General features: G+C 37.4%; 1 protein-coding gene across 3 annotated transcripts in view; it reads right to left on the bottom strand.

The window, feature by feature from the left end:
• LOC137273789 (dynamin-1-like) overlaps positions 1–25,979 on the bottom strand; it is a 56,582-nt gene extending 30,603 nt beyond the window's left edge. For 2 of the 3 annotated variants that reach the window (XM_067806645.1, XM_067806647.1), the window contains exons 1-6: positions 25,523–25,963; positions 7,634–7,707; positions 5,768–5,917; positions 4,273–4,476; positions 3,748–3,846; positions 1,333–1,441 (exon numbers count right to left, since the gene is read on the bottom strand). In XM_067806645.1, coding sequence (XP_067662746.1) covers positions 1,333–1,441; positions 3,748–3,846; positions 4,273–4,476; positions 5,768–5,917; positions 7,634–7,707; positions 25,523–25,686 — 800 coding nt within the window. In that variant the 5' untranslated portion in view covers positions 25,687–25,963. Of the gene's footprint in view, positions 1–1,332; positions 1,442–3,747; positions 3,847–4,272; positions 4,477–5,767; positions 5,918–7,633; positions 7,708–25,522 lie in introns of all 3 variants that reach the window. The other variant, XM_067806648.1, reaches the window with a different exon arrangement.
• Between the last annotated feature and the right edge of the window lie 205 nt (positions 25,980–26,184).

Here is a 26,184-nt window from a genome sequence, read left to right as displayed (position 1 = left end):
GACTGTACGACGTCATAGATGTGTACCATGTGTGCAACCAGCCATGGATGTGCTACAGATTAGGGTAGGTATGGAAATCAGCCATGGATCCAAATCCTACATATACGTTTGAGAAACACTTCTCCTCGGTTTTGGTAGACAATGTAAAATCATTGGGGTCGGGAAATCCCTCTGGTTTTACATTGTCTACCAAAACCTCAGAGGCGTGTTTTCTCCTGTACATCACTTCTGGGTGATGATTTGATCACTGATATATGATATCTTTTGTAATGCAGTTGTTATTGTTTTAGACCTCCCAACATGGACTTGAGCTTGAGCTTGACTTTATTATGCGAGTAATCAGTATACATCCCAACCAGAGAACTCCCCCATTTATGACACTCTGGACATGGAAGGAACTTGTCAGACAGTCTTATGAAAACCATCACTATACGTTAGTCAGTGACATCAATGCCAGAATGAGAGACCTCTTGGATGACCACGGAAGCTGTCAAAAACAGCCACTATCCAATCTGGCAAGTTGTCAACACCAGCAGAAAATTTCAGTCCTGCGTGTAGCTAGTACATTTATCATCATTTAAAAGCTCTGCAATCCAACAACTGTAAATTCAAGACCTTGGCATGAAATGTACCGTCATAATGTGTGATATACAGAAATCAGCGCTGTTTAATCCAGCGGGTGGTGAGGACTTGGCTGGATATGTATTGTCAGCCGTACAAACGCATAACATATCGGAACCCACTTAGCACAGAGTATTATACATTGAGAGTAACCACGAACAAAACTTACATGTACATGCAGTGCTTGCATGAAACGCTCACACTGGTGTAAGTTATCTCCCTTACCAGACAGGCCAAACAATTATACTCTAAAAGTATGAGGTTCGCCAATCTTAATTTCTCTTTTTTCTGTTTAGAGTGAATTTCATCAGTATGTGTTCACTACCAATGGACTACAACTGTTAAGTCTCTGAAACCAATTAACTGACAGTAGAAACAAAAAGGCTATTGATGCATCAATAGTATGTGTGACTATCAATGCTTTAACTGTTGACTTCTGTTGATAAATACACAGCGCAAAATACAGGATGTTTGAGCCCAGACTTGCAGTTGGGTTTCAAGTTTCTTGTCAGTTGTAAAAGAGACTGAAACTCCTAATACTATACATTCATTTGGGAAATGACTTCAAATGAGACAATTCAAGGGGAAACATAACTATTGCAATAGTATTGCAATAGTTGATTGTAATAGTATGCAACACAAGGCTATTGCTATCGCAATAGTTGTTTCCTCCTCAATAGTCATCCCTACCAGGAAGTATTCCTCACTCACCTATACGAAGCATGAGACAGAAAGAACTTGCGTTCAGCTGCAAGAGCAGCTCTGATATCCTTCCTGCCCTCTATATCTCGCTGGCTACGGTTCACCACCCCGATGTATCCTGTGTGACAAGTCAAAGTGAGAAAGAGAGTGTGAGATGGGTTTAAGGCAGGTTCAGAGATTATTTCATTATTAAAGGACCACTAAAGTCAATTTTTTGGTACTCTTTTTATCACTGCATATGAAAGACTTTTGGTTAGTCATAAACGAAACACCATTTTTTTTAAAAAAAACTTGTGGTTAATTAATACCAAGCGCTTAAAAGTTGCTAAAAAGCCGTCTGCTTCTCTCTCGCATGCAAACGAAACCGCAGACAGGTTACGTAACCCTGTCGCCAGAGCCCTACAGTGACATCATAGAAGAAACGATTTCTCCTTAAATGTATAGAAAATGTGTAGGAAGCTTGTCATTTTGCTGATTTCTCAACGTCAACAAAGACATGCTGAATTGTTGTGTTGCCGTCAATTGTTCCTTGGGGTCGGGTGATGGTGTCGCTATGCACAGATTTCCACCAGACTCCGTAGTTTGTGCTTAAATTGGCTGTTAGTGTGTGCAAAGTCAGCTTTGTGGAAGCCTATGGTATTTACTAAATCGGATGGTTCACCCCCAACCATGCTTCCAGGATAGAAAATGGAGTTCAAGTTTCATCGACTTTATAAAATCATAACTGCTTACTACACACTGCTGACCAAAAGGATTTTGCATGGATATATCGCTTTCTTCCTCGGAAATGAGGTTGTGGTCGAAGTGACAATATTATCGTAAGTAATATTATATTGACCCCTTATATTGACCTATTCCAAGACTGAAATTGTTATGTTATAAGCAATGTCATGTAAAATCCTAATGTCCATCAATAAAATACATATTTTACTACCAGTAGAAAGTCATTTTGATTTTGTAAGTCGGTGAAAATAAACTTAAATAGCATTCATCCTCAGACAGGGCACCGCCACTTTTGAAAATCGTGAAGTCACAGGCTAAAGTCTGTTAGAATTATTGAAATTATGATTTGTTCTCATCAAGTTAGAAAATCAAAACTACTTTTCACTGGTAGTTAAATATGCATTTGAATCATGGCCAAAAGGATTTTGCATGACACAACTTTTAAAATAAGGATTTCTTCCAAGGAAGCAAGGTGGGGGTTGAAGTGACATTTATATTGCAAGCAATGTTATATTGACCTCCACCTTACTTCCAAGAGTGAAATTGTTATGTTATAAGCAATGTCATGCAAAATCCTATTGTCCATCAATAAAATACATATTTTACTACCAGTAGAAAGTAATTGTCCCTTTGTAAGTCGGTGAAAACAAACTTAAATAGCATTCATCCCAAGACAGGGCGCCACCATTTTTTGAAAATCGTGAAGTCAAATCCATTTGAATTAATGAGATTATGTATGGTTTGTTCTCATAAAGTTAGAAAATCAAAACTACATGAATATGCATTTGAATCATTACCAAAAGGAGTTTGCATGACACAACCTGTAACATAACCTAAGCGAGGTCAGGGTCGAAGTGAAAATACTGCGCTATAAATTTCTTCACTTGCTAAATTTACTTGGTTTGTAACGTTCACTCACCAGTATGTAGACACTTGTCAATATACGTCTTTATACTTGGTCTCATAATCCTAATTACTTTATAATCATACTTGCATGCAGTTGCTTGCAACTTAATAAAAAGAAGCGATCTGCGAATGTATAACAGGAATGGAATACGTAGACATTTCATAGTTTTCCTATATGAATCATAATTCGCACGCATGCCCTAGTGTAGGTCGTCTGCATCATTACACTTAATGACGAAAAAAAATGATTCTGTTGAAAGCTACGACAACTTACTAAAAACAAAAATGCAAATATTAAAATTAAATTTATAGGAGCAATGTCAGGCTATTACCTTCTTCGAGGAATGTATCCATCAATATCCACAAAAACAAGTGATATATAATTCATCTGCAGATTTCCCAAGTGATGTGTCTTTTAACAGTCTAATATACGAAAATGGTTGAAATTTTGTTTGCAGTTGAGAATTGTGCACAGTTGACAAAAATTGAAGGTAATTAAAGATCGAAATGAGCAGTTTTAATGACGGGGTTTCATTTATAACGATGTCAGCAAGTGATTTTGCATTTGTATCCTATTAGAGTATATGTGACCTTTAACAGAGAGAAAGCTGACTCGGCATGTTTGGACCCCCTTGCTGCTTCGGTGTAAGCTGACCAATCAGGAAATATTTTCACAGCAATTCTAAGATCTCAAACCCCCATCTTAGATTTCTGGTATGCTAAGGGACAGAACTCTGCTCAGAAAAACATGTCTCAGACTTAAAGTATCTTCCAGTACGAAACCAGTCTACTGACCTCTCCGTAATGGCAGAAGTCTGTTTTCTAGGATGTCCCGAGCATCTGTCCCTTCATCCATCAAGTCCAGCTTGGTAATCACACCAATCGTTCGTGTTCCTGAACATTAACAGATCAGAATTAGTTGTCAATACAAATCACAGGGTTAATGCCTCCTTGAATAGCATTTAAGTCATTCGAATGTTACCATGCTTCTGAGAGCCCCTACACTTGCATAAGCTGAACATATTTGAAAGGAAATATTGTTTTTAAGAGGGGAAACTTCACTATCCGTTCAAAAGAAAATGAAGCTACCGTGCAAGGTCCTGATTCACAAAGTCTTCATAAAATTACGACCTGTTGAGACTATATATCACAGGCTACTACATATTGTGGTGCTACAAACATGTTGTGTACTGGGTTACTGAACATTTATCAATGCACCATGAAAAGATACCAATTGCCTTTCGAGCTCAGTTTTGAACAATGAGAATGAAATGCACAGACATAATCCAGGCAGCTGACACAACTCCAGTAATGTCTGACCTTGTGGATCAACTTCCTTGGCAATTTTCAGGGCATCAGAGTTTGCGAGATCTGAATTGGCTGGGGACACTGCAAGGATGAGGCAGCTGTCCTTGGCAATGAACTCAAACAACATACTCCTGATCTGCATCTCAATGTCCGCTGGCTGGTCACCAACGGGCACCTTCGTCATACCTGGCAGATCAATCAGGGTCAGGTTGAGCACTGAAACAGGAAGCAGCACCATCAACAACAACATAACAACAAGAGAAAAAAACAAGAAAGCAATGCATCAATAACATCCTCAAAAATAACTGTTTGGTTTCCATGATTTCATAAAGAGTGAGTTCAGTTTTATGCTTCAAGCAAAATGCATGCAATATCATGGCAGGGGACACCAGAAATGAGCTTCATACATTGCACCCACGTAAGGAATCAAATTAAATCATTGAAGCAAACACATTTTAACACTCTTATCTACCACAGCATTTGTTTGACAAGTGGCTCCCCCTTGTGACACCATCTATACGAAGTAATATGTCAATAAAAGTTCTCTTGAAAGTAAACAGTTTACCTTCGTTATTTGATAAGTGCTTTTTCATTAATGTATTTCAGTACTGAAGTGAGACAAATCAGGAAAACCTTTTTTTCAGGGCAGTATGTAGTATCTGACACATTAATTCATTTTTAAAAAAAACAGAAATTTCATCAATGGAAAAAAGATTTTTATAATAATCAAATTTTGCTATAACATAGATTTTTTTCATAGTAAATTCTATAAAAGAGATTATTATATATTAAATTCACACTAGACTAATATTGAAAAATATAGAAAAATATGTTACCACAGGGTATCAACATTTATCTCCAATTAGAACAGCAAACCCAAAATAAATTTGATAAGGGGAGATAACTCTTGCCCAGGTTTACAACACAATAATTGCTTATGCAGGCAAAATGAAGCATGACTAGAAGCCACGTAAAGGGAAATAACTGTGTAATATGAATACAAGCTCCTACTGTCACATCCCGTTGTATATGGTATGCGCACAAGCAACAGTATCCATTAATGGTTTCGAGAATGTTCATTGGTCTTGTAATTGCATTTGCATCATAAATAAATATAACAATTACATTGATACCAGTACCAGTAGGGAAAAACAAACCCAAATAGGTGGCTCTGCTGTGGACACATTTTCTTGATTACCAATCTTTAGACCGAAGTCTTCAATTTGGAAACATTTTCAACTGATCTCTTGTACAATCACATGTGGGTCATGACTGTGTCAAATGGCATTGTTTCCAAAGAAAGGAAACAATAATTTCATTACCTCAAATCATCTGTTACACGTACACAATATATTGCAATGCATATTGCAACACATCAACACATATTACAATATATCGCAATACAAAATGTTCGGCAATAAACATTTAATTGAAGACCGTGGCTGGAAAGTTTCCCAGCTGCATTAAACCAAAAGAGCGTTAAAAGATGGCTCTCATTATAACATACCGTTTGGAGAGTATACCCGCAGGTTGATTGGAATGTTGGAGATACCCTTGTTTTTGCCAGTAACTTTGTCCGTCTCCTCCTCGATCTCCTTCCGTACATCGTTGAAGTCTGTATACTTCCTTCCCTTCTGATGTAGAAATTCAGCATATTCTGGGAACAAAAAGTACATAAAAATAAGGATAAAAGAATTGCAAACACCTCCTTGTTTGGGTGATTGTGTGGATGGTTGTAGTTTAATGCTGCTGTTAGCAGTTTCCAGAATCGAACCCGTACCATAGGCATGACAAGTTAACGATTTAACCGCTGAGCTACGTCAACACCACAGTTAATTCAGAGGAAACTTTCCGAACCCAATATAAATGAGCGATCCTGCCAATAAGATATCAACTTTATAAGATTTATGTACGCCCCTCAATTCAGACATTTTGTCCTTAAAAAACGAAAAAGACCCATACAACTATCACTTCAATATTGTGTCATGTAATATCAGAATAGGTGAAAACAATTTGACAACACACTGCAGAATTTGTTTTCTCCAGGAACTGCCTGAATATTAGTGAAGTCTACATAAAGTTATGCTGTCATGACTAGTTCTCACAATGAAGAATGTTAATGAAGCTGATTTGAGTTAATTTCCTCAGAGGATTCCACATGTTAGCACTGTGGAAGGTCTACAAATACATTCAAAAGATTCTGTGTTCAGACTTGTGCATCACGTAAATCCACTGGTAAACTGTAAATCAAGAAGAGACAGCTACCTCATCCTAAAACAGCCAAGACATTAACTGAAGAAATTAACTATTACGCATAATGCATTTGTGCACAATGACCCAGAAACAGAATTATTCCTGTTGATATCAAATCAGTTCGTAGCAACAAAGCATAATGAATGTAAGGACTGGAATCAAGGCACAATATTTGTTACTAATCCTAATACAATGACCGAAATGATATAACAGATGTTTAGTATCATTCTGCTTATTCCAGTCTTGTTTTCTTTCCATTATATCCATAGAGTCAAATATTTTCATATCAATGCATTTCTTTTGTGAGTTGGAAGAAATACTGTTTCAACACCTCAATCAGTAGTGTTGTTGCTGTGTCACAGCAGGAGAAAGTTGTGGTATTTGACTGTCACCATGGTAACAGCAACCATTCGAACATGAGACACGTCATTTTAGTTTGTAATTAGGCGTACACCTGGAGTTAATGAGTGAGTTTAGTTTTACACCCATTTTAGCAATATTCCAGCAATACCACAGCAGGTGACACCAGAAATGGGCTTCACACATTGTACCCATGTGGAGAATCAAACCTGCGTCTTAAGCATGAAGAACGGACGCTTTGACCACTTGACTACCCTTCCACACCACATATACCAGGAAGCATGGACAGTTTAATTTATTTATGTTAATAACCTAACATCAGGTCTTATTTGTAGAAATTAGAGATGATCAACCATGATAATTCAGATACTTTCTAAATACTCTTGATTAAATCCTTGATGTCTTTGACATGTTTAATTCAGAATTTAAAATAACTTCAAGGAAACAATTTGCACAGATTATTCTGTCAACTGTGATAAAGATTAATATCCAATAATCCAGCAAATCTATTGTTCAAGGTCATTCATAGCAACCAACTTTAATGCCATAAATAAATTAACATTATTAATGGTGTTAAATGAGACTGAAACTGCAGGAAACTTCCCTAAACCTTGGTGAATTCTATTTCCAAAATACCATAGAAACACTATATATGGTGCATAAGATGGCATCAAAACTGCTGGAAGCATGTCTCAAGGCAGGTTCCCAACTCTCCACAGTAATTACAACAACAGGGAAACAACATGGAAACAGCACATACCGGCTCTGTTGTTGATGAGCTGCAGAACTAATGGTCTTCTTGTCACAATGCCCGAACCTCTCGGCAAGAAATCTCTGAAAATAGACAACAATATATTATTCAACATGTTCATGTGGAACACCTCAAGCTGGAGCAGACAAAAGGATATTCTGGTCTTGCCAGAAGGTTCTTATTCCAGCATGTCCAGTTACCATGGTAACCAGCGTCTTGATATAAAAGTATTTTTTAACAATGCTGAAAGCAAAAATTAGAGACAGAGAAATAGAAAAAACAAAACAAAAGTCCTGTTTGAATCATGATCATGACCTTCCATTCAAACATTATCACGGCACTGGACAATAATTGTTTAGAAAACTAGATCTTTACTGCAAATGATCAGATTTAAAGGTGGATATCCTGGATATTTGAAAAATAAGTACTCTATTTCTGAGTTCAGTGACTTTTGATCAATTGCTGAACAGTCTTTGAGTATCAGGCTTTTACAATTCAGTCTTCTATTCACTCACATATTTGGTGAATGAAACCATATACATTCATGAATTCAATTCGTGATCACTAGAATTTCTTAATGAACTGTTAACAAGGGGGGGTAGATACTTGAATTTGGATGTTATTTATCATAAAATGAAATATATCCAAGCCAGAATAAAAAGTCAACATACTTATAAGTTTATTTTGACACGAGTCACAGGTCTTTGTCATGATAAATTAATACTACCAACACATGTCCAATAATTTACTTTGCTATTGTTTCACTAAATGTCATGAATGATGAATAATACATCATTGCTGACTAGTCAGGGTTATTCATTACCCAATGTTCATAATCAGTATCACATTTGTGTTGTAGTGGAATCGTGGTAACTTAATGAGAACATGAATAACCATCCCAGACACTCGTCCTTCTGATGCCAACCAAAATGCAGCAACAATTATGACTATCATCCATCATAACAAGATACTTTCACTAGGCTACCTCACTGGCCCTACTCAGAACTGTTACTTAAACACAGTCAACTCATGCACTACTTAAGTCAGCTTCTCCATTACTTATCAGTCAAATTCTCTGTTAACACAGTCAGCTCCTCAGTTACTTATCAGTCACATTCTCTGTTAACAGTCAACTCCTCTGTCACTTAACAGTCCAATTCTTTGTTAAAACAGTCAACTTCTCCGTTACTTACAGTCAATTTCTCTGTCAAGACAGTCCACTCCTCCATTGCTAACAGTCAACTCCTCTGTTACTTGAGTCAATTTCTATGTTAACAGTCAACTCTGTTATTTAACAGTCAGTTTCTCTATTAACACAGTCATCTCCTCCATAACTAATCAGTCAATTTCTCTGTCAACACAGTCAACTCCTTACACTGGTCAATAGGGCTAATAAACCATGCATACAAAAGAACTTAATCACACAAGAATAATTGCAGAAGAATCAATATGTAAAGCCATAACATTCTCAATCTCCGTAATCAGACAATTACATCCCGTCAATCCTTGAACTGACAATATCTCTGGCAACCCTTTACAAATTCTCCACCATTATTTATTTATGCTAGCAGCTTCTTTCAAGTAGGTTATGGCAGCAGTGCTAATTTTCTAAGTGGGTCCTCCGATGCAGGGGGTGTTTACATTAATCAGTCAGTTAATCAATAATCTCCTCCGAAATTCCTCCACCTTTTCCTGCATCACACACTTCCATTCTTCTGCCATGTCTGACACTATACTGAAAACTCTAGCCAAGTTTATATGCCACTGGGCAAGTTCTTTAATTCATCAAGTGAGAATTCCAATCAGGTTGTTGAAATGTATAGTATAAAAAGGGAAGAAGTTTGGCATTAAAAAGTCATGGCAGTTTCAATGTTTCAGACTAATGTTTTCAGCTCTCTATATCTTATCACATCTCACTGAAGTGATCTGAGTTAGAATTGGTCTTCAGTAACCAATGTTTGTCGAATGATGCACGCAACTGGATCAGGTGGTCAGGCTCACTGACTTGGCTGACATGTCTCTGTATCTTAAATCGATGCTGATGTTGTTGATCAGTGGATTGTCCGTCCCAGAAACGACTATTTCGGAAGCACTGCTACGTAGCTGGAATACTGCTAGGTACTGTGTCAAACAAAACAAACAAAGTGTTGGCCACTAACATGGCAATGTCCCCCACCGCTAAAGAAGAATGAAATATTCACTACTCTTTACTTTTTGCTCACACAGAAGATGCGTGAAATGACTGGTGTCTGGATAATCACCCAGTGTAGGCTGTCGACAAACTTGAGGACATTGCTTGCAATGTTTTATGGAATTTTGCGTCACATAAGGGTGAAAAGTGGATAAAGTGTTGAGATCATATTGGAAATATGATCAAGGTAACCCAAATTGACTGTTGCCTGTGTAATCCCCCAGTGTAGGTTGTCACCAAATTTGAAGATATTGAGTTCAAAAGTTCATGTGATATCACGTTAACAAGAAAAATAAGGTCAACGTTACCCAAATCGACTGGTGTCTGCGTAATTCCCAAACATAGGGTATCATCAAACTTTCAAACAACAGGTACAACAATACATGAGATATTGCGTTAACAAGAGTTTAAAGAGTGGTCAAAGACTCGCAGTGACCTTGAAAATAAGGTCAAGGTCAACAAATTTTACTGGTGTCTGCACATTCCCCTAATGTAGGCTGTCACCAAATTTGAAGGCACTGGGTACAACAGTTCATGAGGCATTGTGTTAACAACAAACAGGGTGCACAGATGAATGTACACATGGACATACATACAGACAGTCTTTCATTCCCTGTTGAGGCAGGGGACAACAAACTGATCCAACTTATTTGTTGCAAAAAATAGAAGGAGAACAATTTACCCTGTACCCTGTTGACTACTTCAGTAAATTTAGTGGAAACAATGTAACAAGGTATCATTCCTATGATTTTCATAATGTTTTTCTGAGGATATTCCAAATCTAGAAACCAACTTCAGGGCATCTGGCATAAGGCTGATTATTATATGCTCATTGATCACGTTGGTTTAGTTTTTAAAGTTGAATTCAGCAGAAATTGGATCATATGCAAGAACTCTGTAAATCTTTTAAACAGAACAGACAATCAAGTGACTGACAATGATATCGTGTGTACTGAACTAGACAATTAGCGTACATTACTGCCAAAACTGTCTCCAGAGAAGAAATCACATTTTACACCTTGAAATGTCACTGATCAGCTGCCCTTGTGGCCTAACAAGAGATATCTAACCAGTGAATCTGAAATCAATTCTCTCAGTTCTTTTTTCATCAATCACTTTTTTTGGAAAAAACATAAATCAAAGATTGTAAACTGAAATGTAGATAATTGGTGATTAAATTATAGGAAACTCTCTTCACCTCACACAGTCAGCCCTCATCACTGAACAGTCAACTTCTGTCAGTTAGTTGCTTACTAAGTGCACAACCACCAATTTGAACACCAAAACTTTCATGAACCAATTCCACATGATCCCATCAGTCGTCTCTCACGACTAGCATGGGTTGCTGAAGACCAATTATCAGCTGGATTTTCATGGTTACAAGCATGGGTTGCTGAAGACCAATTATCAGCTGAATCTTAATGGGTACAACAAGCATGGGTTGCTAAAGGCCAATTCTGAGCTGGATCTTAATGGGTACGACAAGCATGGGTTGCTGAAGACCAATTCTGAGCTGGATCTTAATGGGTACGACAAGCATGGGTTGCTTAAGGCCAATTCTGAGCTGAATCGTAATAGGTACAAGCATGGGTTGCTGAAGACCAATTCTGAGCTGGATCTTAATGGGTACAACAAGCATGGGTTCCTGAAGGCAAATTCTGAGTCAGATCGTCCCAAAGATTCAGTCAACATACCCACAAAAAATATCTAACAAGAAATCAGAAGATGAATTATCCCACCAGCCCCAACACATTTGCAAGGACAAATCATCTGATGTTCAGAGAATAAGTTTCAATCGTTTCAGTGGAAATCATGAAAAATATAAATGCCATATATCTGTAAACTGCAAAAGGCACCACTTCAAGATCTGTCTCATATATCTGCCAAGATCTGTAGAAAGATATCAAATGGTTTTCGAGTTGTGCTCCGGAAACAAAGTTAATCCCTCCATTTTGAAACTAAGGTCCACATCATGTCCATGGAAACTGGTAAAAATAAAAATGACAAAAATCTGCATATAGCAAAAGGTACCACTTTGGGTACCTCATTGGTCTGCCTCACATATCGGCAAAGTTTTGCTGAGCAATATTAAGGTTTTGAGTCATGCTCTGGAAACAAAACATACCTCTCACTTTTGAGACTAAGTCAGAATCGTTTGCACGAAAAGCGAGAAAAAAATAATCACAACAATCTGTAAATAGCAAAAGGCACCAGTTCTGACTGACATATCTACCAAGTTTTGCAGAAAAATATTGAACGGTTTTCGAATTATGCTCCAGAGATGAAGTCCATTCTTCAATTTGAGACTGTCCAAAACGTTTCCATGGAAACCGAGAAACCATGGAAATCACAAGTACATGTATTTTGTATTGAAAAAATTGTTTCCTCCTTCATAAATGCAAGTTGACATGAAATTCTCCATGAAATCAGCACAAAACAAAGAAACAACAAAATATGTGAGTTGTTCTATTTCCTTCTGTGACTCTGACAGGGTAAAAATTGAATATCTTTCTTCTTTCAGTGCAGTTGCCAGAAACAGAGATAATCATGCAGATATGTAAACAGACAAATATTTACAAAAAAACAAACATGAAAATGTTATTAGTAATTATACCATTTAGGATATTTTCCTCTTTTATATGTATTCATTGAAGGATAACAGTCACAAATTTTGTATAAAAATGCTCCGCTACATGATTTTATACATGTGACTGTTGTTGTTCAATAAAAACATAAAAAAAACATCAAATAATTCTTAAATACAACTCAAGAAATGAAAATATCACATTTGAAAATACAACTCAAGAAATGAAAAATATCACGTTTGAACCATAACACATTCAAAGACATTTTTCCTATAATTCCATTCCAAACCAGTCACGATCATGACAGCCCAGTGCAACATCCAACTGATTTCGAAATGCTTCTCTCAAATTATACCCTTCATATGAAAATAATTTCCCTTCAGAAAATGAATTAGCAATTCAGACCAAGTCATCATCCAATTATGGCAGCTTCTGTAATCATAACTGACCTTGACAACCACAAGAAGCAATCTTATTATGATCAAATATACTGCGTCTGGAGACTATGATCAATGACTGTGAATATCATTGCGCATGAAAGGTGCCTGGTGTTGTCACATCTTGAGCAATCAAGTGACAATGATGAAAGTGTGAAACTGATGTAAAGCAATTATTTACATACTCTTGTAATTGGAACAAGATGGCTGGAACAGTTTCTGGGTGAGATGAGGTTCTCAAGAGAAATATCTTCACAGGAGGGTCGAGTTTATGCCAACACAACTGTTTCAGTCACTGGAAAGTTTCACCTTTTGGGCACACTGGCATTATGTTACTGTGGGTTCGAATTACACGGAGTCCCAGGATGGTTCCAGGCTTGTCAACACCCAAGCTCAGGGAGGGTAATATATAGATGAACAACCGCTGTAGTACAGTAAGAGTGATGTTCTGGTGTAGGTTCTAACACCCTTTTCAAGCAAGTGATATTCAGCCACATATTATCATCCTTCTTCAATGATATAAATAAGTTATCCAAACTCATGTATTAGATTATCCTGTGCATCGCATGAAAAATACACAAACACTGTTTTCCTAGAAATAAAATCAACTCTGAGAATTGATACAAATTTGTTGATGCATCCTTTATCATTGTTCACTCGCTCAGTTGGTGGGACCTATGAAAATAGATAATATATGTCCAAGAGGTGAACACTGTGAGATGAAACACGTTGATGTAGGAATTGGCCTAAGCACATCAGGCTGTTCAATACATTCATGACCAAACAGGTAAACAGCACTCAATGCCGTGATCTAGATTTAGGCACATGTTTTCCAACAATGTCAGGTCTCAATAGGTCGCCAGTCCATCCTACTGTCCTACATGTTCCTAGTGCTTATCAGGACCACATTGTCAAGCTCTAATCAGTCTCAGCTCATTGTCTTTGTAACTGTATCTCAATAGTTTCAATCTTTCCTAATGATTTTTCCAGTAATATACATGCATCTCCAGATGACACTTTTACCCACTATAACATTTATCAACATGTTATAATTTCCTATCTGCATTGAGAGGTTTTGAATTTATTCCAAAATTTTTATCTCTTGAGTTTTGTAAAACAATAAAGACATTTTTACAAAACAACTCTACTTCTACCCTCTCAGGTAACATCTGACTAGCAAGAGTTTGTGCGTTGTCCTTTATGAGTCACTGTTATCAAAGCTTATCACTGTGATATATATCACAGTTACACAGGGGTTCAAAAAAATGTTTAAAAAGCCACTCGCCACAAGGCAAGTGACATCAAGAAAGTAACTTGTCCTGACTAATTTTCCACTTGCCCTGATTTTATGACACAATGCTTGATGTTAATGTTTATTGGCTATTTATCGAGGAGTGATAATTTCACTCTCTCCTAATTCTACTTTATTGTTAATGCAAAATTTAATAGCTTCATTATGAGCAAATATGAAATGAAATCCAAGATTATTTGCACTTTGAAGCCATAACTGGAAATTATCTAGTAGTCCAAGACAAGTAAGATACCATTATTTGATTAACTGAAATGGAAACTGACTTGTCCCTGGCATCAGGCAATGGGATTTTTCATCCCTTTACAGTAACAGAGATGGGCACATCTGTGCATCACACCCTGCAGTAGAGTTCATGCATAATGTCAGTGATAAAGTCTTTAAGATCTGACGTAAATTGTTCAGATTTCTCTGGGTTGGATAATGTGTTGTTCTATGCCTGAGTTATTTATTTTATTCACATGTGTGTAGAGGAAATAAATATTTACAGTCAAGTCTTGTTTATCTGACCGATAGAGATATCCATGTCTATACCAAAGTGTTCTATTTTCCTCCTTTACATGTCTTTTGGTCTGGATGCGATGACAGAATTAGCTTGTGACCAAATAAAATGTTAACTGGAAAAATGGTTTAAAAACTAGTTAAAATCACATAAAAATATGCCTCTGATAATAATCATTAGCTGATGCCATTTGAAATATGATTCACATTGCGATATGGGTGAATGAGTTTGGTTTTACCGTGCTTTTAAGCAATACTCCAGCAATATCACAGCGGGGTACACCAGAAATGGGATTCACACACTCTACCCATGTGGAGAATCAAACCCAGATCTTCAGTTCATAAGCAGACACTTTAACCACTAAGCCACTCCACCACTCCTCACGATAAGGACTCATAATACTCATGATATCATGATACACAACAAACAGAAATGATGAAATACAACTGCAAAAGCTCTAAATTCATTGTAAGATCTGAATACAATTCAAAATGTATCCACCATTATCACTACATCCTAATGGGATGCCATGGTTGCAGTTGGCGCTATGCTATTTCCATCATTACAGTAGCCATTTCCATCATTTGATGTCCCATTTATGTACCATGATCTCACTGACAATTTAAGTAGCTCATCTACCTAAGATCAGATAGATCATAAGTATCTTTAAATCCTCACACTTCTGATCATGGCCAAGCTCAATAGTTGAAAAATATAACTGCCAAATGCCCTGGTTGAGTGGAATTCTCCCGTCAGTCAAAGTAAATATCCACATGAAACTTCACCAAAGTTCAGTAGCGCCAAACTGATAAAATATTTTGATACATGCATCTTGATAATGAAGTAAACACACCATTGTTACCAAGTGATAAAGATTACTTGCAAAAGAGACCAAATTGTTGCTTGTGGTCAACTGAAATTAATATTTGGTCAAGTGGATTTAGAAAGTTTACTGAGCCTGTGTCCAGCAGAGTTTTGAAAAACATTCAACCAGAGGCTGATGACAAATACCATCAGTCTGCCTCATCTCTTAGCATCAAAGCAAGGATGTCTGTTCACTCAATGGACCAATGAACACGTCCATCACTTATAGCACCCAGTAGCACTTACTTGAAGGTCACACAAGACCAGTGCAGTTGATTAATGAGATTAGCAACTAGCCACAGCACGCAGGAATTAGTCATTTCAAACTAGGTCATTACTGCTGCTGTCCCAAACCTACTTACTTACACTGAGTCCAGTCTTCATTATGAGTTTAATTAAGTGTGTCCCGTGACTGAGTAGTCTGCTTTAACTCATGAGTGAGTGAGGAAAGCTTTACTCCACACTCAGCAATATTGCAGCGATATGGTGACAGTCTCTAGACAATCAAGTCTAGGCCAGACAATCCAGTGCTCAACAGCATCAATGTACTGCAACTGAGTGAGTAAGTGAGTTTAGTTTTACGTCGCACTTAGCAATATTCCAGCTATATTGCGGCGGTCTGTAAATAATCGAGTCTGGACCAGACAATCCAGTGATCAACAACATGAGCATCGATCTGCGCAATGGGGAACCGATGACACGTGTCAACCAAGTCAGCTAGTCTGACCACCCGATCCCGTTAGTCGCCTCTTACGACAAGCATAGTCACCTTTTATGGCAAGCATGGGTTGCTGAAGGCCTGTTCTACCCCGGGACCTTCACGGGTCTACTGCAACTGAGATGTGATGATGCGTGGCAACCAAGTCAACAAGCTGGACCACCTGATCCCATTAGTCACTTCTTCCAAAAATCATGGGTTATTGAAGATCAGTTCTAATCCAGATCTTCAAGGGCCCTTTAACTGATGAAAACTTCCAAATGTGGTCATTCATAGAATTTGAATGGACTTCAGTAGTGAGGATAAGCTCCAATAAACAGTCAATCCCTGGATTTACAAGCCAAATGTCATTACCTGCATTGAAAGATTTTAGATTTCAAGAAAAAAAGAATATTCAACATTGGGATTCATCGCAAAGTGCTCTTTTTTGTTTCAGGAATATTTTAACATTTGTTTTAGGATCATTATTTATCATTCATTTTATCAGTCAAAAAAAGTCATATTTACAAAGCCTTTAATCAGTTTAACAACAAAATATGAAGTGGGACATTTGTACTGAAACAGATATGGGCTGTATGGGAACTGACTGATTTTAAGTTTTGACCACAGTTAACCAAACTGATGTCCCATATGCAGCTGAATGAGCAGCTCAACAGGATGAATGGTAGGCCGAATGGCAGGCTGAGCAGGAGGCTGAATGGTAGACTGAGGGCAGGATCCAAAGAAAATCCCATGTTTATATGCACTCATGATCCTAAGCTATAAACACCCAATTCCCAGGATGATCACAGCTATTCTGTGTCCATCGAAAAGGACTTGAAAAGCCTGCAATTAAATCTAACTATTAGCCCCCTCCGTGTGGGACAGGCACAAAAACCCTCCTGGAATCTCGGACACAAGGCTGAAATCTGGGACTTCATAATGAGATCAATAGACGTGATAGAGGAACGGCTGGATCGGCATCGCGGGTCGTGTCCAAACGGGGAACACTGGATATGTCTAGAAATCAATAGCACCTTAGAGTAGACTTCAATGGTGAATGTTCACATTTCATTTGTTGTTGAAGGTCACAGATGGTGGTGTGGAGGATGGGGTGGAACTGAAGGTGGAAGTAAGGATGGTGTTAAAGAAAAACAGGTCAGGGCGTACAAGTGAGGGTGGTGTTGAAGTGAAACAGGTCAGGGTGTTGAAGTGAGGGTGGTGTTAAAGTGAAAGAGGTCAGGGTGTGGATGTGAGGGTGGTGTTGAAGTGAAACAGGTCAGGGTGTGGAAGTAAAGATGGTGTTGAAGTGAAACAGGTCAGGGTGTGGAAGTGAGGGTGGTGCTGAAGTGAAACAGGTCAGGGTGTGGGAGTGAGAGTGGTGTTGAAGTGAAACACCACCACTTCAGAGTGTGGAAGTAAGGGTGGTGTTGAAGTGAAATGAGAGGGAGTCGAGGATTGTGTTGAAGAGGAAAAAGGAGAGGGGGTTAAACTGAGGGTGGTGAGGAAGATTAAAAATAGGAGAGGGTTGAACTGAGGGTAGTGTTGAAGAAGAAATGGGGAATTGAGAAAATAAGGAAATGTTTGAAGAAAACTGGAGGGACGGATTTAAACGAAGGTCATCATGGTCATGTTGTCATGAAACAGTGGGCAGGGTGAGAACTGAGGTTCACGTTGAACTGAAATGGGGAGTGTGGGATAAATTGAGAGTGGTGATGAAGTGACACACCTGATAAACACCAGACATTTTCCTCTGATACAAAACCACTTCCCAATTTCACAACACATCCAAAGCATTGCTACTGCCTCCTCTGTAACAGTGAGCATTGTTATGCTTCTTTTAGCAATATTCAAGCAATATCACAGCAAGCTGACACCAGAAATGGGCATCCCACATTGTATTCATGTTGGGAATCTGACTGGGGCTTAAGAATGAGAAGCGAAACTTTAGTTTAACAACGAGCCTACCATCCCTCCATCAACCCCTCCCTCACACATACACAAACTCTGTAATAACCAAAACATTCTGACAAACACATCTGATTCATGTATCTGAAAAATGAATTTAATCCATCAATTCTGAATGTAACTAATACAAGCCTTATACTATAGATACATCTGAAACCTCATATCAAAATTAAGAGCCACTGAAAGCATATTTCTGCCCTGAAAGGACGGAATTTCCAATATCAGGGCTGCAAAAAATGACCAGAAATTTTAGAAACTTGACATCAGGTCAGCTTAGAATACATTCTTCATTTACACCAGGAAGTCATGAGTCAGAAGTGTTGTGGTCAGGAGTCACCTTTCAGAACCCTGAATGATGACGACTGGAGACATCAGATGAGGTTCTGACACTTGCTGCACATCCTGTTGAAATGAACCTTCACTTATGGACAAAATGTGGACTAAGCAGGAAATACATGAGCTCAGGAGAATGTAGGGTGAAAGTCATGACTCTTTGGTGTTTATAATGGCCTGCATAGCCGGAAACGTGTCTAATCAATCGGTTGTTTGCTCATTGTTCTAAAACATACTTGTGACTAGGAAGAAAAGTTTTATTTCCCTGGGCAAACAAACGAAACATTCAGCTTCACTCAAACGATGTGGGTTCCTCATATTCATACCACTTCATCGAAAAATGCATCAACAGGCATGGTCTGTGTTCGTGGTAGGTTTTATATGAGTGCGTGCAGAATTAAATTATATATATGCAGTCCAAATCTTTTGCACGTGAAATTTTCATTAAAATCTTGAATCATGTTAAAATGTATTGTTTGTCTACATGTTGCAATTTTAAGGTACTTCTTTATACTATGTAGATCAGAATCTATGCATCCAAAACATGCACGCAAAATATTTTTGCGTGTTCTATTATATTTTTTGCATGAAAAACGCAGGTTTCTGCATTAACGCGAACACCGATGGTGCAGACAAGCCTAGATTCAAACCCACAGGTATCTGGAATGCCAAGGTACACAACTCTGCACAGCAAATTGTGGTGCATACATGTCCATACCACCGGCGTCTCTTGTCTGTTCAAGAATCAGTGGACTGCAGCCAATGAATAGTATAGAATTATTTAACGTTATTTGCTTGTCTTTCAATAACTTGCAATATCAAAGACAACTGTTATCCTTATCAAACATATTTTACAAAAATGACCTAATGCGCTGAATAATTTTCTCAAAAAAGACAATAAAGAGTTCCCTGGAAGCAGAGAAGAACATCCTGCATTTTTACAAACCAATTCCCAAAAAGATCAAGAAGTCAAACTGTGTGACGCAAGCCACAGGGCAAGTGACTCTGAGAGCGTAACCTGTCCAGATGAATTTAGCACTTGCCTTGATTTTTATGACATAATCATGATAATGTTATAGTGAAAGAATAAATCAACATGGTGCTTGATCAGTTGATGTGAACGTTCAGTGGATTATCTGTTGAAACGTGCAAAACTGCAAAGAAAGATAACTCAACTTTATTATAAATTTAATGGAAACATTTTGGGCACATATGAGATGAAATCCAATTTTTTTGCAGTTTCAAACCAAGTTTATTTTCAGTTTGAAAACGCAAGCAGAAATTATCTAGCAGGCCATGGACTAATAAGATATCATTATTTGATTGCTCGAAATGAAAATGGACTTGTCACAGGCATCGGGCAATGGGATTTTTTAACCCCTGTAAAAAACTAGTGTAATATCAATCTTTGTTTTGAATGGGTGTGCAAGTTTAAATAGCCATTTACAGAAACTAATGAAGCAACAACACTCACTTACTCAATATCAGTTTATTCATCATGATTTTCTTCATTGATATTACTACTTTTATCTATTATCATTTTATTTTAATTACTTAGTGTATTCAGGGTTGTAGACGTTGATGCTTAAATACATTTCAAATGGTTATTTTTTTCTCTACAGTCATGATAATAAATAAACATCACAATTACCTGATTACACTAATTACTTACAGATTAATCTTGACAACATAATCACAATTACCTGATTACATAAATTACTTACAGATTAATCTTGACAACATATCAGCCTGCACAAGTATCAAATCACCATTAACATTTAAGTAATAAATTTAAGTCCTGATTACTTGTAATTACTGTTTACTATCTTGCTGATCACCAACATAACTGTCACTCAAGCAAAAGTAATTCCTATTTCACACACATTTCAGATCAATGATCATTATCAACATCAAGCACGCTTGGAGATAACTGTTATTAATGCCTTTTCTTAAGACTTTGCCAAAAACTGAAACATCTAAGATACATATTATTCAAAACTATCTGAGTGGTGAGTTCCATGTCAGCTTTCTCACAAACTGTATGCGCACTGAAATCGACTCTCCTTGTTCTACTCCTAATACCTAGAACTAGGAAGGATAAAAAGTACTATATATTAACGTCTTTAGGTGTGACTAGTGGAGTTCAGAAGAACAAAAATAATTTTGATCAAAAGAAGGATTAAAACTAATTACTGATTATAAAAAGAAATCAGAACTTAATCAAAACTGTTTTAGTGTAACACACTTGAATGAAGAAAACAAACCATTATGACTATTCAGGATACTCATGAATGATGACATATATTTAATGATATAAAAAAGATTAATCAAGTAATGAGAAGAAGTATGTATGCATTGTAAAGTTTAAACACATTTTTTGTCTAATTACAGTTTTTTCATTGGATGACAGTATTAGTCATAAAAACCATTCATTGGAAAATAACCGCGGAAAACCCCTTTAATTGGTGATTACTTTAAAAATATTTATAATTGATAATCGTTCACTACAAGTCATCCGATAACCGATAGTGGATTTGGTTTCTGATTCCCAATCCTGGATATGACGTGACCTTGAATAGAACCTCAGACTTTCCACTTTCCTGGCAGATGCTCTAGTCTTATGAAACTGATGGCAGAACTGGTTTGACATTGACACAGTGATAGATTGTTCTGCAGAACGAATGACTTGTAGATTAAAGTCAGAATTCATTTTAAATGTAATCTAATAAGATAATATGAAAGGGAATGATATTCTTTTCATCTCAGAAAAATCAATCATCTTTCAGCAGAGTCTGAACTAAACCAGGCAGATTATGACATCCCTGCCATGATCTTAATGTCAAAGTTCAGCATTTTTAGCATGATAATCATTGTGATTCCCTACATTCATGCACACCGGTCTACTTCAAGGAATACAAAGTCATGTTTTTGGTCGCCATGGTTACATGGAACAAAGTGTAAGTAAGGGTAGGGTTGTTTTTAGCCTTTCAGAGGAATATTTAAAACATAGGACATTACAAATGCCACATGTCCCTCAGTGTGGGTATGAACTGAATCCTTCGAACTATCACGCGATCAAAGACAGTCCCCCATGCAACCAAACACTAATGTTTAATGTCACCGGACTTGGGACCTGCCCACTGTGCACAGGACCATCTGTCACCATGATAATAATAATTATAATAACAGTAACAACAATAATAATATAGCACTGTACTCCACACCACAGAGACATGCTCCTATGCATATACATGATGGACTTAATTACCCAGGATAACCCAAGCTGCCTGTGAAGCTCTACAAGGTTAAAACTCATATGACTTATCCTACCAGGTACCCACTTTTTGCTGGGTGACCAGAGGAAATTTTGAGCAAACTTGCCAAAGGTGTTATTTCATTGGTGCGAAGCAGGACTAAAGTTCTAGATATTCTCAGGAATCAAGCTGCCAAACATGGTCGCCCATCCAAGGACTCTCCATCAGCAATGTTGCTTAACATCACCTGATTTGTGACGTGCACACAATGCAGATCACATACCCCCACAAAATATTCAAAATACTGTGATCATGTCAAAGGAAAAGCCCAACAATATTATACACGTCTTACACCTCACTGAAAGTCATGAGAATTGGTATAAAACTGACAAGGTATCTGTACTGCCATATGAATTGAATTGCAACATACTGTATCATAGGCGGCCAGACTGAAATACATACTGCAATATACAGGGAGCTAAAATGTTGAACACAAAGATTCTATTTTATACATACGAAGGATAAAAAAATGATTCTTGTTTATCACAACAGCAATCTCAATACTAGGTTCACGATAAGGAATTCTTTCATTCCTATTTATACAATTTACAAATGTAAAGTATGCTGAATTACGAAAGAGAAACATCAGATGAGCATGAAAGTATGTGTAAATTTTATCCTAAACCATTGTGATAATCGCAAAACATGTCCTAAACCATGTCACCAAATATACTGGTACACAGAAAAATATTACAATGTGTATCGTGTGACAAGGGTATTGTGTTACTGGTGTAAATGAGACACCAAGCAATTTTAATACTATGGCTGCATAAAAAATGAAATGTTTCTTGGGGACATTTTTTTCAACATGTTCAAGTGACAAGGGCACAAGGACCTTTTTGAAAACAGTGACAAGGGAGGAACAGATTTTTTTTTCTTTCTCTCTCATAAATACAGCTCGTTCTTACAGACACTCATTCTTATAGTGGACAAATAGATGAACGGGCCGCAGCCATGTTAAAACTATTTCAATATTTTTTCAAATGGCAATAAAAACTTGTTACGCACACAAATAAATGTGATGCGCTGATGCTCAAGAAAAATTTCACTTTTTTTATTTAGCCTAATATACACAAAGGAACACGTATCTTACAATAATGATTTGAAAAGAGTTCATTTGTCCTGCCCTCAAACATGATAAAACGAATGACTTAACGAAAATGCAAGCTTTTTATTTATTTCATTCTATATGAAAGTGGTATTATCTTCCTAGGTAATATCTCTTTATCATGTTCATGATCTATCCTCAGACATGAGGTGTATCACCTGCTGAGGTATCAGTCTATCTTGTTATCAACAGGTAGTAGCAGTCACACTGTAGCTGTCAATCATGCTGTCATCACTCAGTCAGCATTCATTACGAAGCTCAAGTACTGTTAAACATAGCTGACTGTCAGGCTAATTCTTAATCACTTATCACAACTTAACAGCTGAATACAGTTTACAGAATTGAGAAATGGTGATAAACAAGACACACTTGAAAACATGTACTTACAGTCTAACATGTCTGGTTTATGTCTCCTGGAGACTAACCACTGAAGATCCGGGGTACAATTGGTCTTCAGCAACCAATGCTGGTCACAAAAGGTGACTATGCTTGTTTTAATAGGCGACTATCAGAATCGGGTGGTCAGGGTCACTGATCCACCGGTGGTTAACACGTCATCATTCCCAATTGTGCAGATCAATGCACATGCTGATTACTGGATTGTCTGATCCAAACTTGATTGCTTACAGGCCGCTGCCATATAGGTGGAATATTGTTGAATGTGTCATAAAACTGAACTCACTCGTGCGAAACAGCTGAGACCAACTGATTAGTTATTAACATAAAATTAAAACTCTCTCCTGTTACCAAGGTACGTAAGACAGCTACTATTTTTATGAGAATGACATTAACAATATGTCAGCCCTTTCCTGATTCAGTACATAAGAATCGATGGTAAGTTTTATGAAAGATATTGCCAATATTTAGACTGTGCACATTAGCTGGCGAGAAACTCAACCAAATTTTCTGTAGAAATAACTTACTACAAAAAGTCTTTTCACCTGTGTTACTTTCAGATCAAGTTTCTTGGGAAATAAAAGTTAAAAGTCATGACCTATTCTAAAAGTTATGACCTATCTTCAGTGAGTTCAATACTACTTCTTAAACACTATCAGGACTATATATATATAAAATAAAGGTTTTGAAACATTTGAGTAAGTCAAATTTATCAGCTTTCCATTGAATGAGTCTTCTTCTTATGAATTAAGTCATGCCGATAGGGCTCACTAAAAATATTTCATCTGTGTCATTTCAATATTTACTATGACATGGCATGCAAATTAAGTACTAATTCGATTTTTGGAAAGCCTGAAGTGATGTAGGTCTTAAGATGACAACCACTTTCACTAAACCTCAAGAGCACACACATGGCACTCACAAACCAACAGAGTGGGTCAGTTGATCACAGATTTCTGGCATGCTAAAGTCACACAGTGAATTATGCCAACTATGGGCCGCTTGTGCCTTCTCTAATCTGTAATAATGAACATTTTCACATAGAAATGAAAATGATTTTGATACATACTCATATCAACAAAGACGACTGGAGCAAATAGACTCAAAGTACCAGACTATCCTAGTCTTCTTCTTATGAATTTAGTCATGCCGATAGTGCCCACTAAAAATATTTCATCTGTGTCATTTCAATATTTACTATGACATGGCATGCAAATTAAGTACCATTTCGATCTTTGGAAAGCCTGAAGTGATGTAGGTCTTAAGATGACAACCACTTTCACTGAAACTCAAGAGCACACACATGGCACTCACAAACCAACAGAGTGGGTCAGTTGATCACAGATTTCTGGCATGCTAAAGTCACACAGTGAATTATGCCAACTATGGGCCACTTGTGCCTTCTCTCATCTGTAATAATGAACATTTTCACATGGAAATGAAAATGATTTTGATACAAACTCATATCAACAAAGAAGACTGGAGCAAATAGACTCAAAGTACCAGACTATCCTGGATACAATGCTAAATCGCAGTCAGTTACATCACCTCCCCGTTGCAAGCGTTGTATACAGAAACACTGTCGCGGATTATGAAAAAAACTTTTGATAAAAACTTGTTTCTAACCTTCAACATTTTTAATGTCTACAGAATGTATAAAATAGCAAAACAACATTATGTTGGGCATAAAATGACAGTCACTCAAAATTTCCTGAAGCTTTTTCTTAAATTTGGCGTTGATATTGATGACTGTCAAACTGGTTCTGTAAAAAGCTTATCACTGTTGTCATGAGTCACAGTTACACAATGTTCAAAATCAAAGCCTTTGGAAGTGAACAGCTGATGAAGCCATTTACACTCACACCCAGACACAAAAAAGTTTCAGAAACACAGTTACATTTGCACTATTATTGAAGCGCTGACAAAAAGATACACCCCTACAAACACGAAACAGTATCAGTTGAAAGCCTATCCGCGTCTTAGAAGGCTTGCGACATCGATTTCAAAGGAGACGCCCCTTCGTTTAGATCGCTATTTGAAATGATGGAGATGATGTAAATAAACATACACTGTACACGATATAATAACTTGGTTAAAGGAAGACCAATTAAGAGTTTCTACAAATGACATGGGAAATCACAGCCTAATTTTATCAAATACATTACAACTTAAAGACGGAAGTGACAGTTCTTACCTGCCAACAAAATTTTCAAGCACACTTGATTTTCCTGCACTTTGACTTCCAACAACGGCGATCTGAGGCAAATCCAGGGAAATTGGGACTCCTAGCAAAGCAAACGCATCCTGCAGTTTGTTCACTATAGGAATCAAATTTTCCATACCCACGTTCCCCGACATTTTGACAGTTTTTTCAGTGGGATATTAGACTCAAAATTTATATATTCGGCATGGCGGAAATACGACGACCCTCTATGATGTAAGCGACATCAGAATAATTTATCTCTGGGGTGATTTCTTCCGTACACACAAGTGATATTCACACTGTCCGCAGACAATAAAGCACAAAACGTATTGGCAGAGTCTCCCCAGAGCTACCTATTCAACCAAAACAACAGTTTGAAATGATCAAGTACCTAAGCGGACAGTGAATAAATTTATAGGTCAAACTGAGTACTATGTTCCTTACAACTACTAACATTTATTAACTCGAATGGGTAACAACCCCAGTGGAACCATTACTTCCATTTGTAGAACTAACCAAAACAAGCTTAAGTGTCATGAAAACGTCTGAGTGATCGTGGGTCTGTGCCATATTTCACCATTTACCTCACATTCCAACTCCGCCCTCAACCCCACCCCGCCAAAGATGGTGGGACGGTTTTAACACTATCTTCA

This window comes from Haliotis asinina, chromosome 2 (genome assembly GCF_037392515.1).
Source record: "Haliotis asinina isolate JCU_RB_2024 chromosome 2, JCU_Hal_asi_v2, whole genome shotgun sequence".
In the NCBI taxonomy this organism is placed as follows: Eukaryota; Metazoa; Mollusca; class Gastropoda; order Lepetellida; family Haliotidae; genus Haliotis; species Haliotis asinina.
Note: the sequence above shows the minus strand (reverse complement) of the source record. Positions and strands in the feature narration are given on the sequence as shown.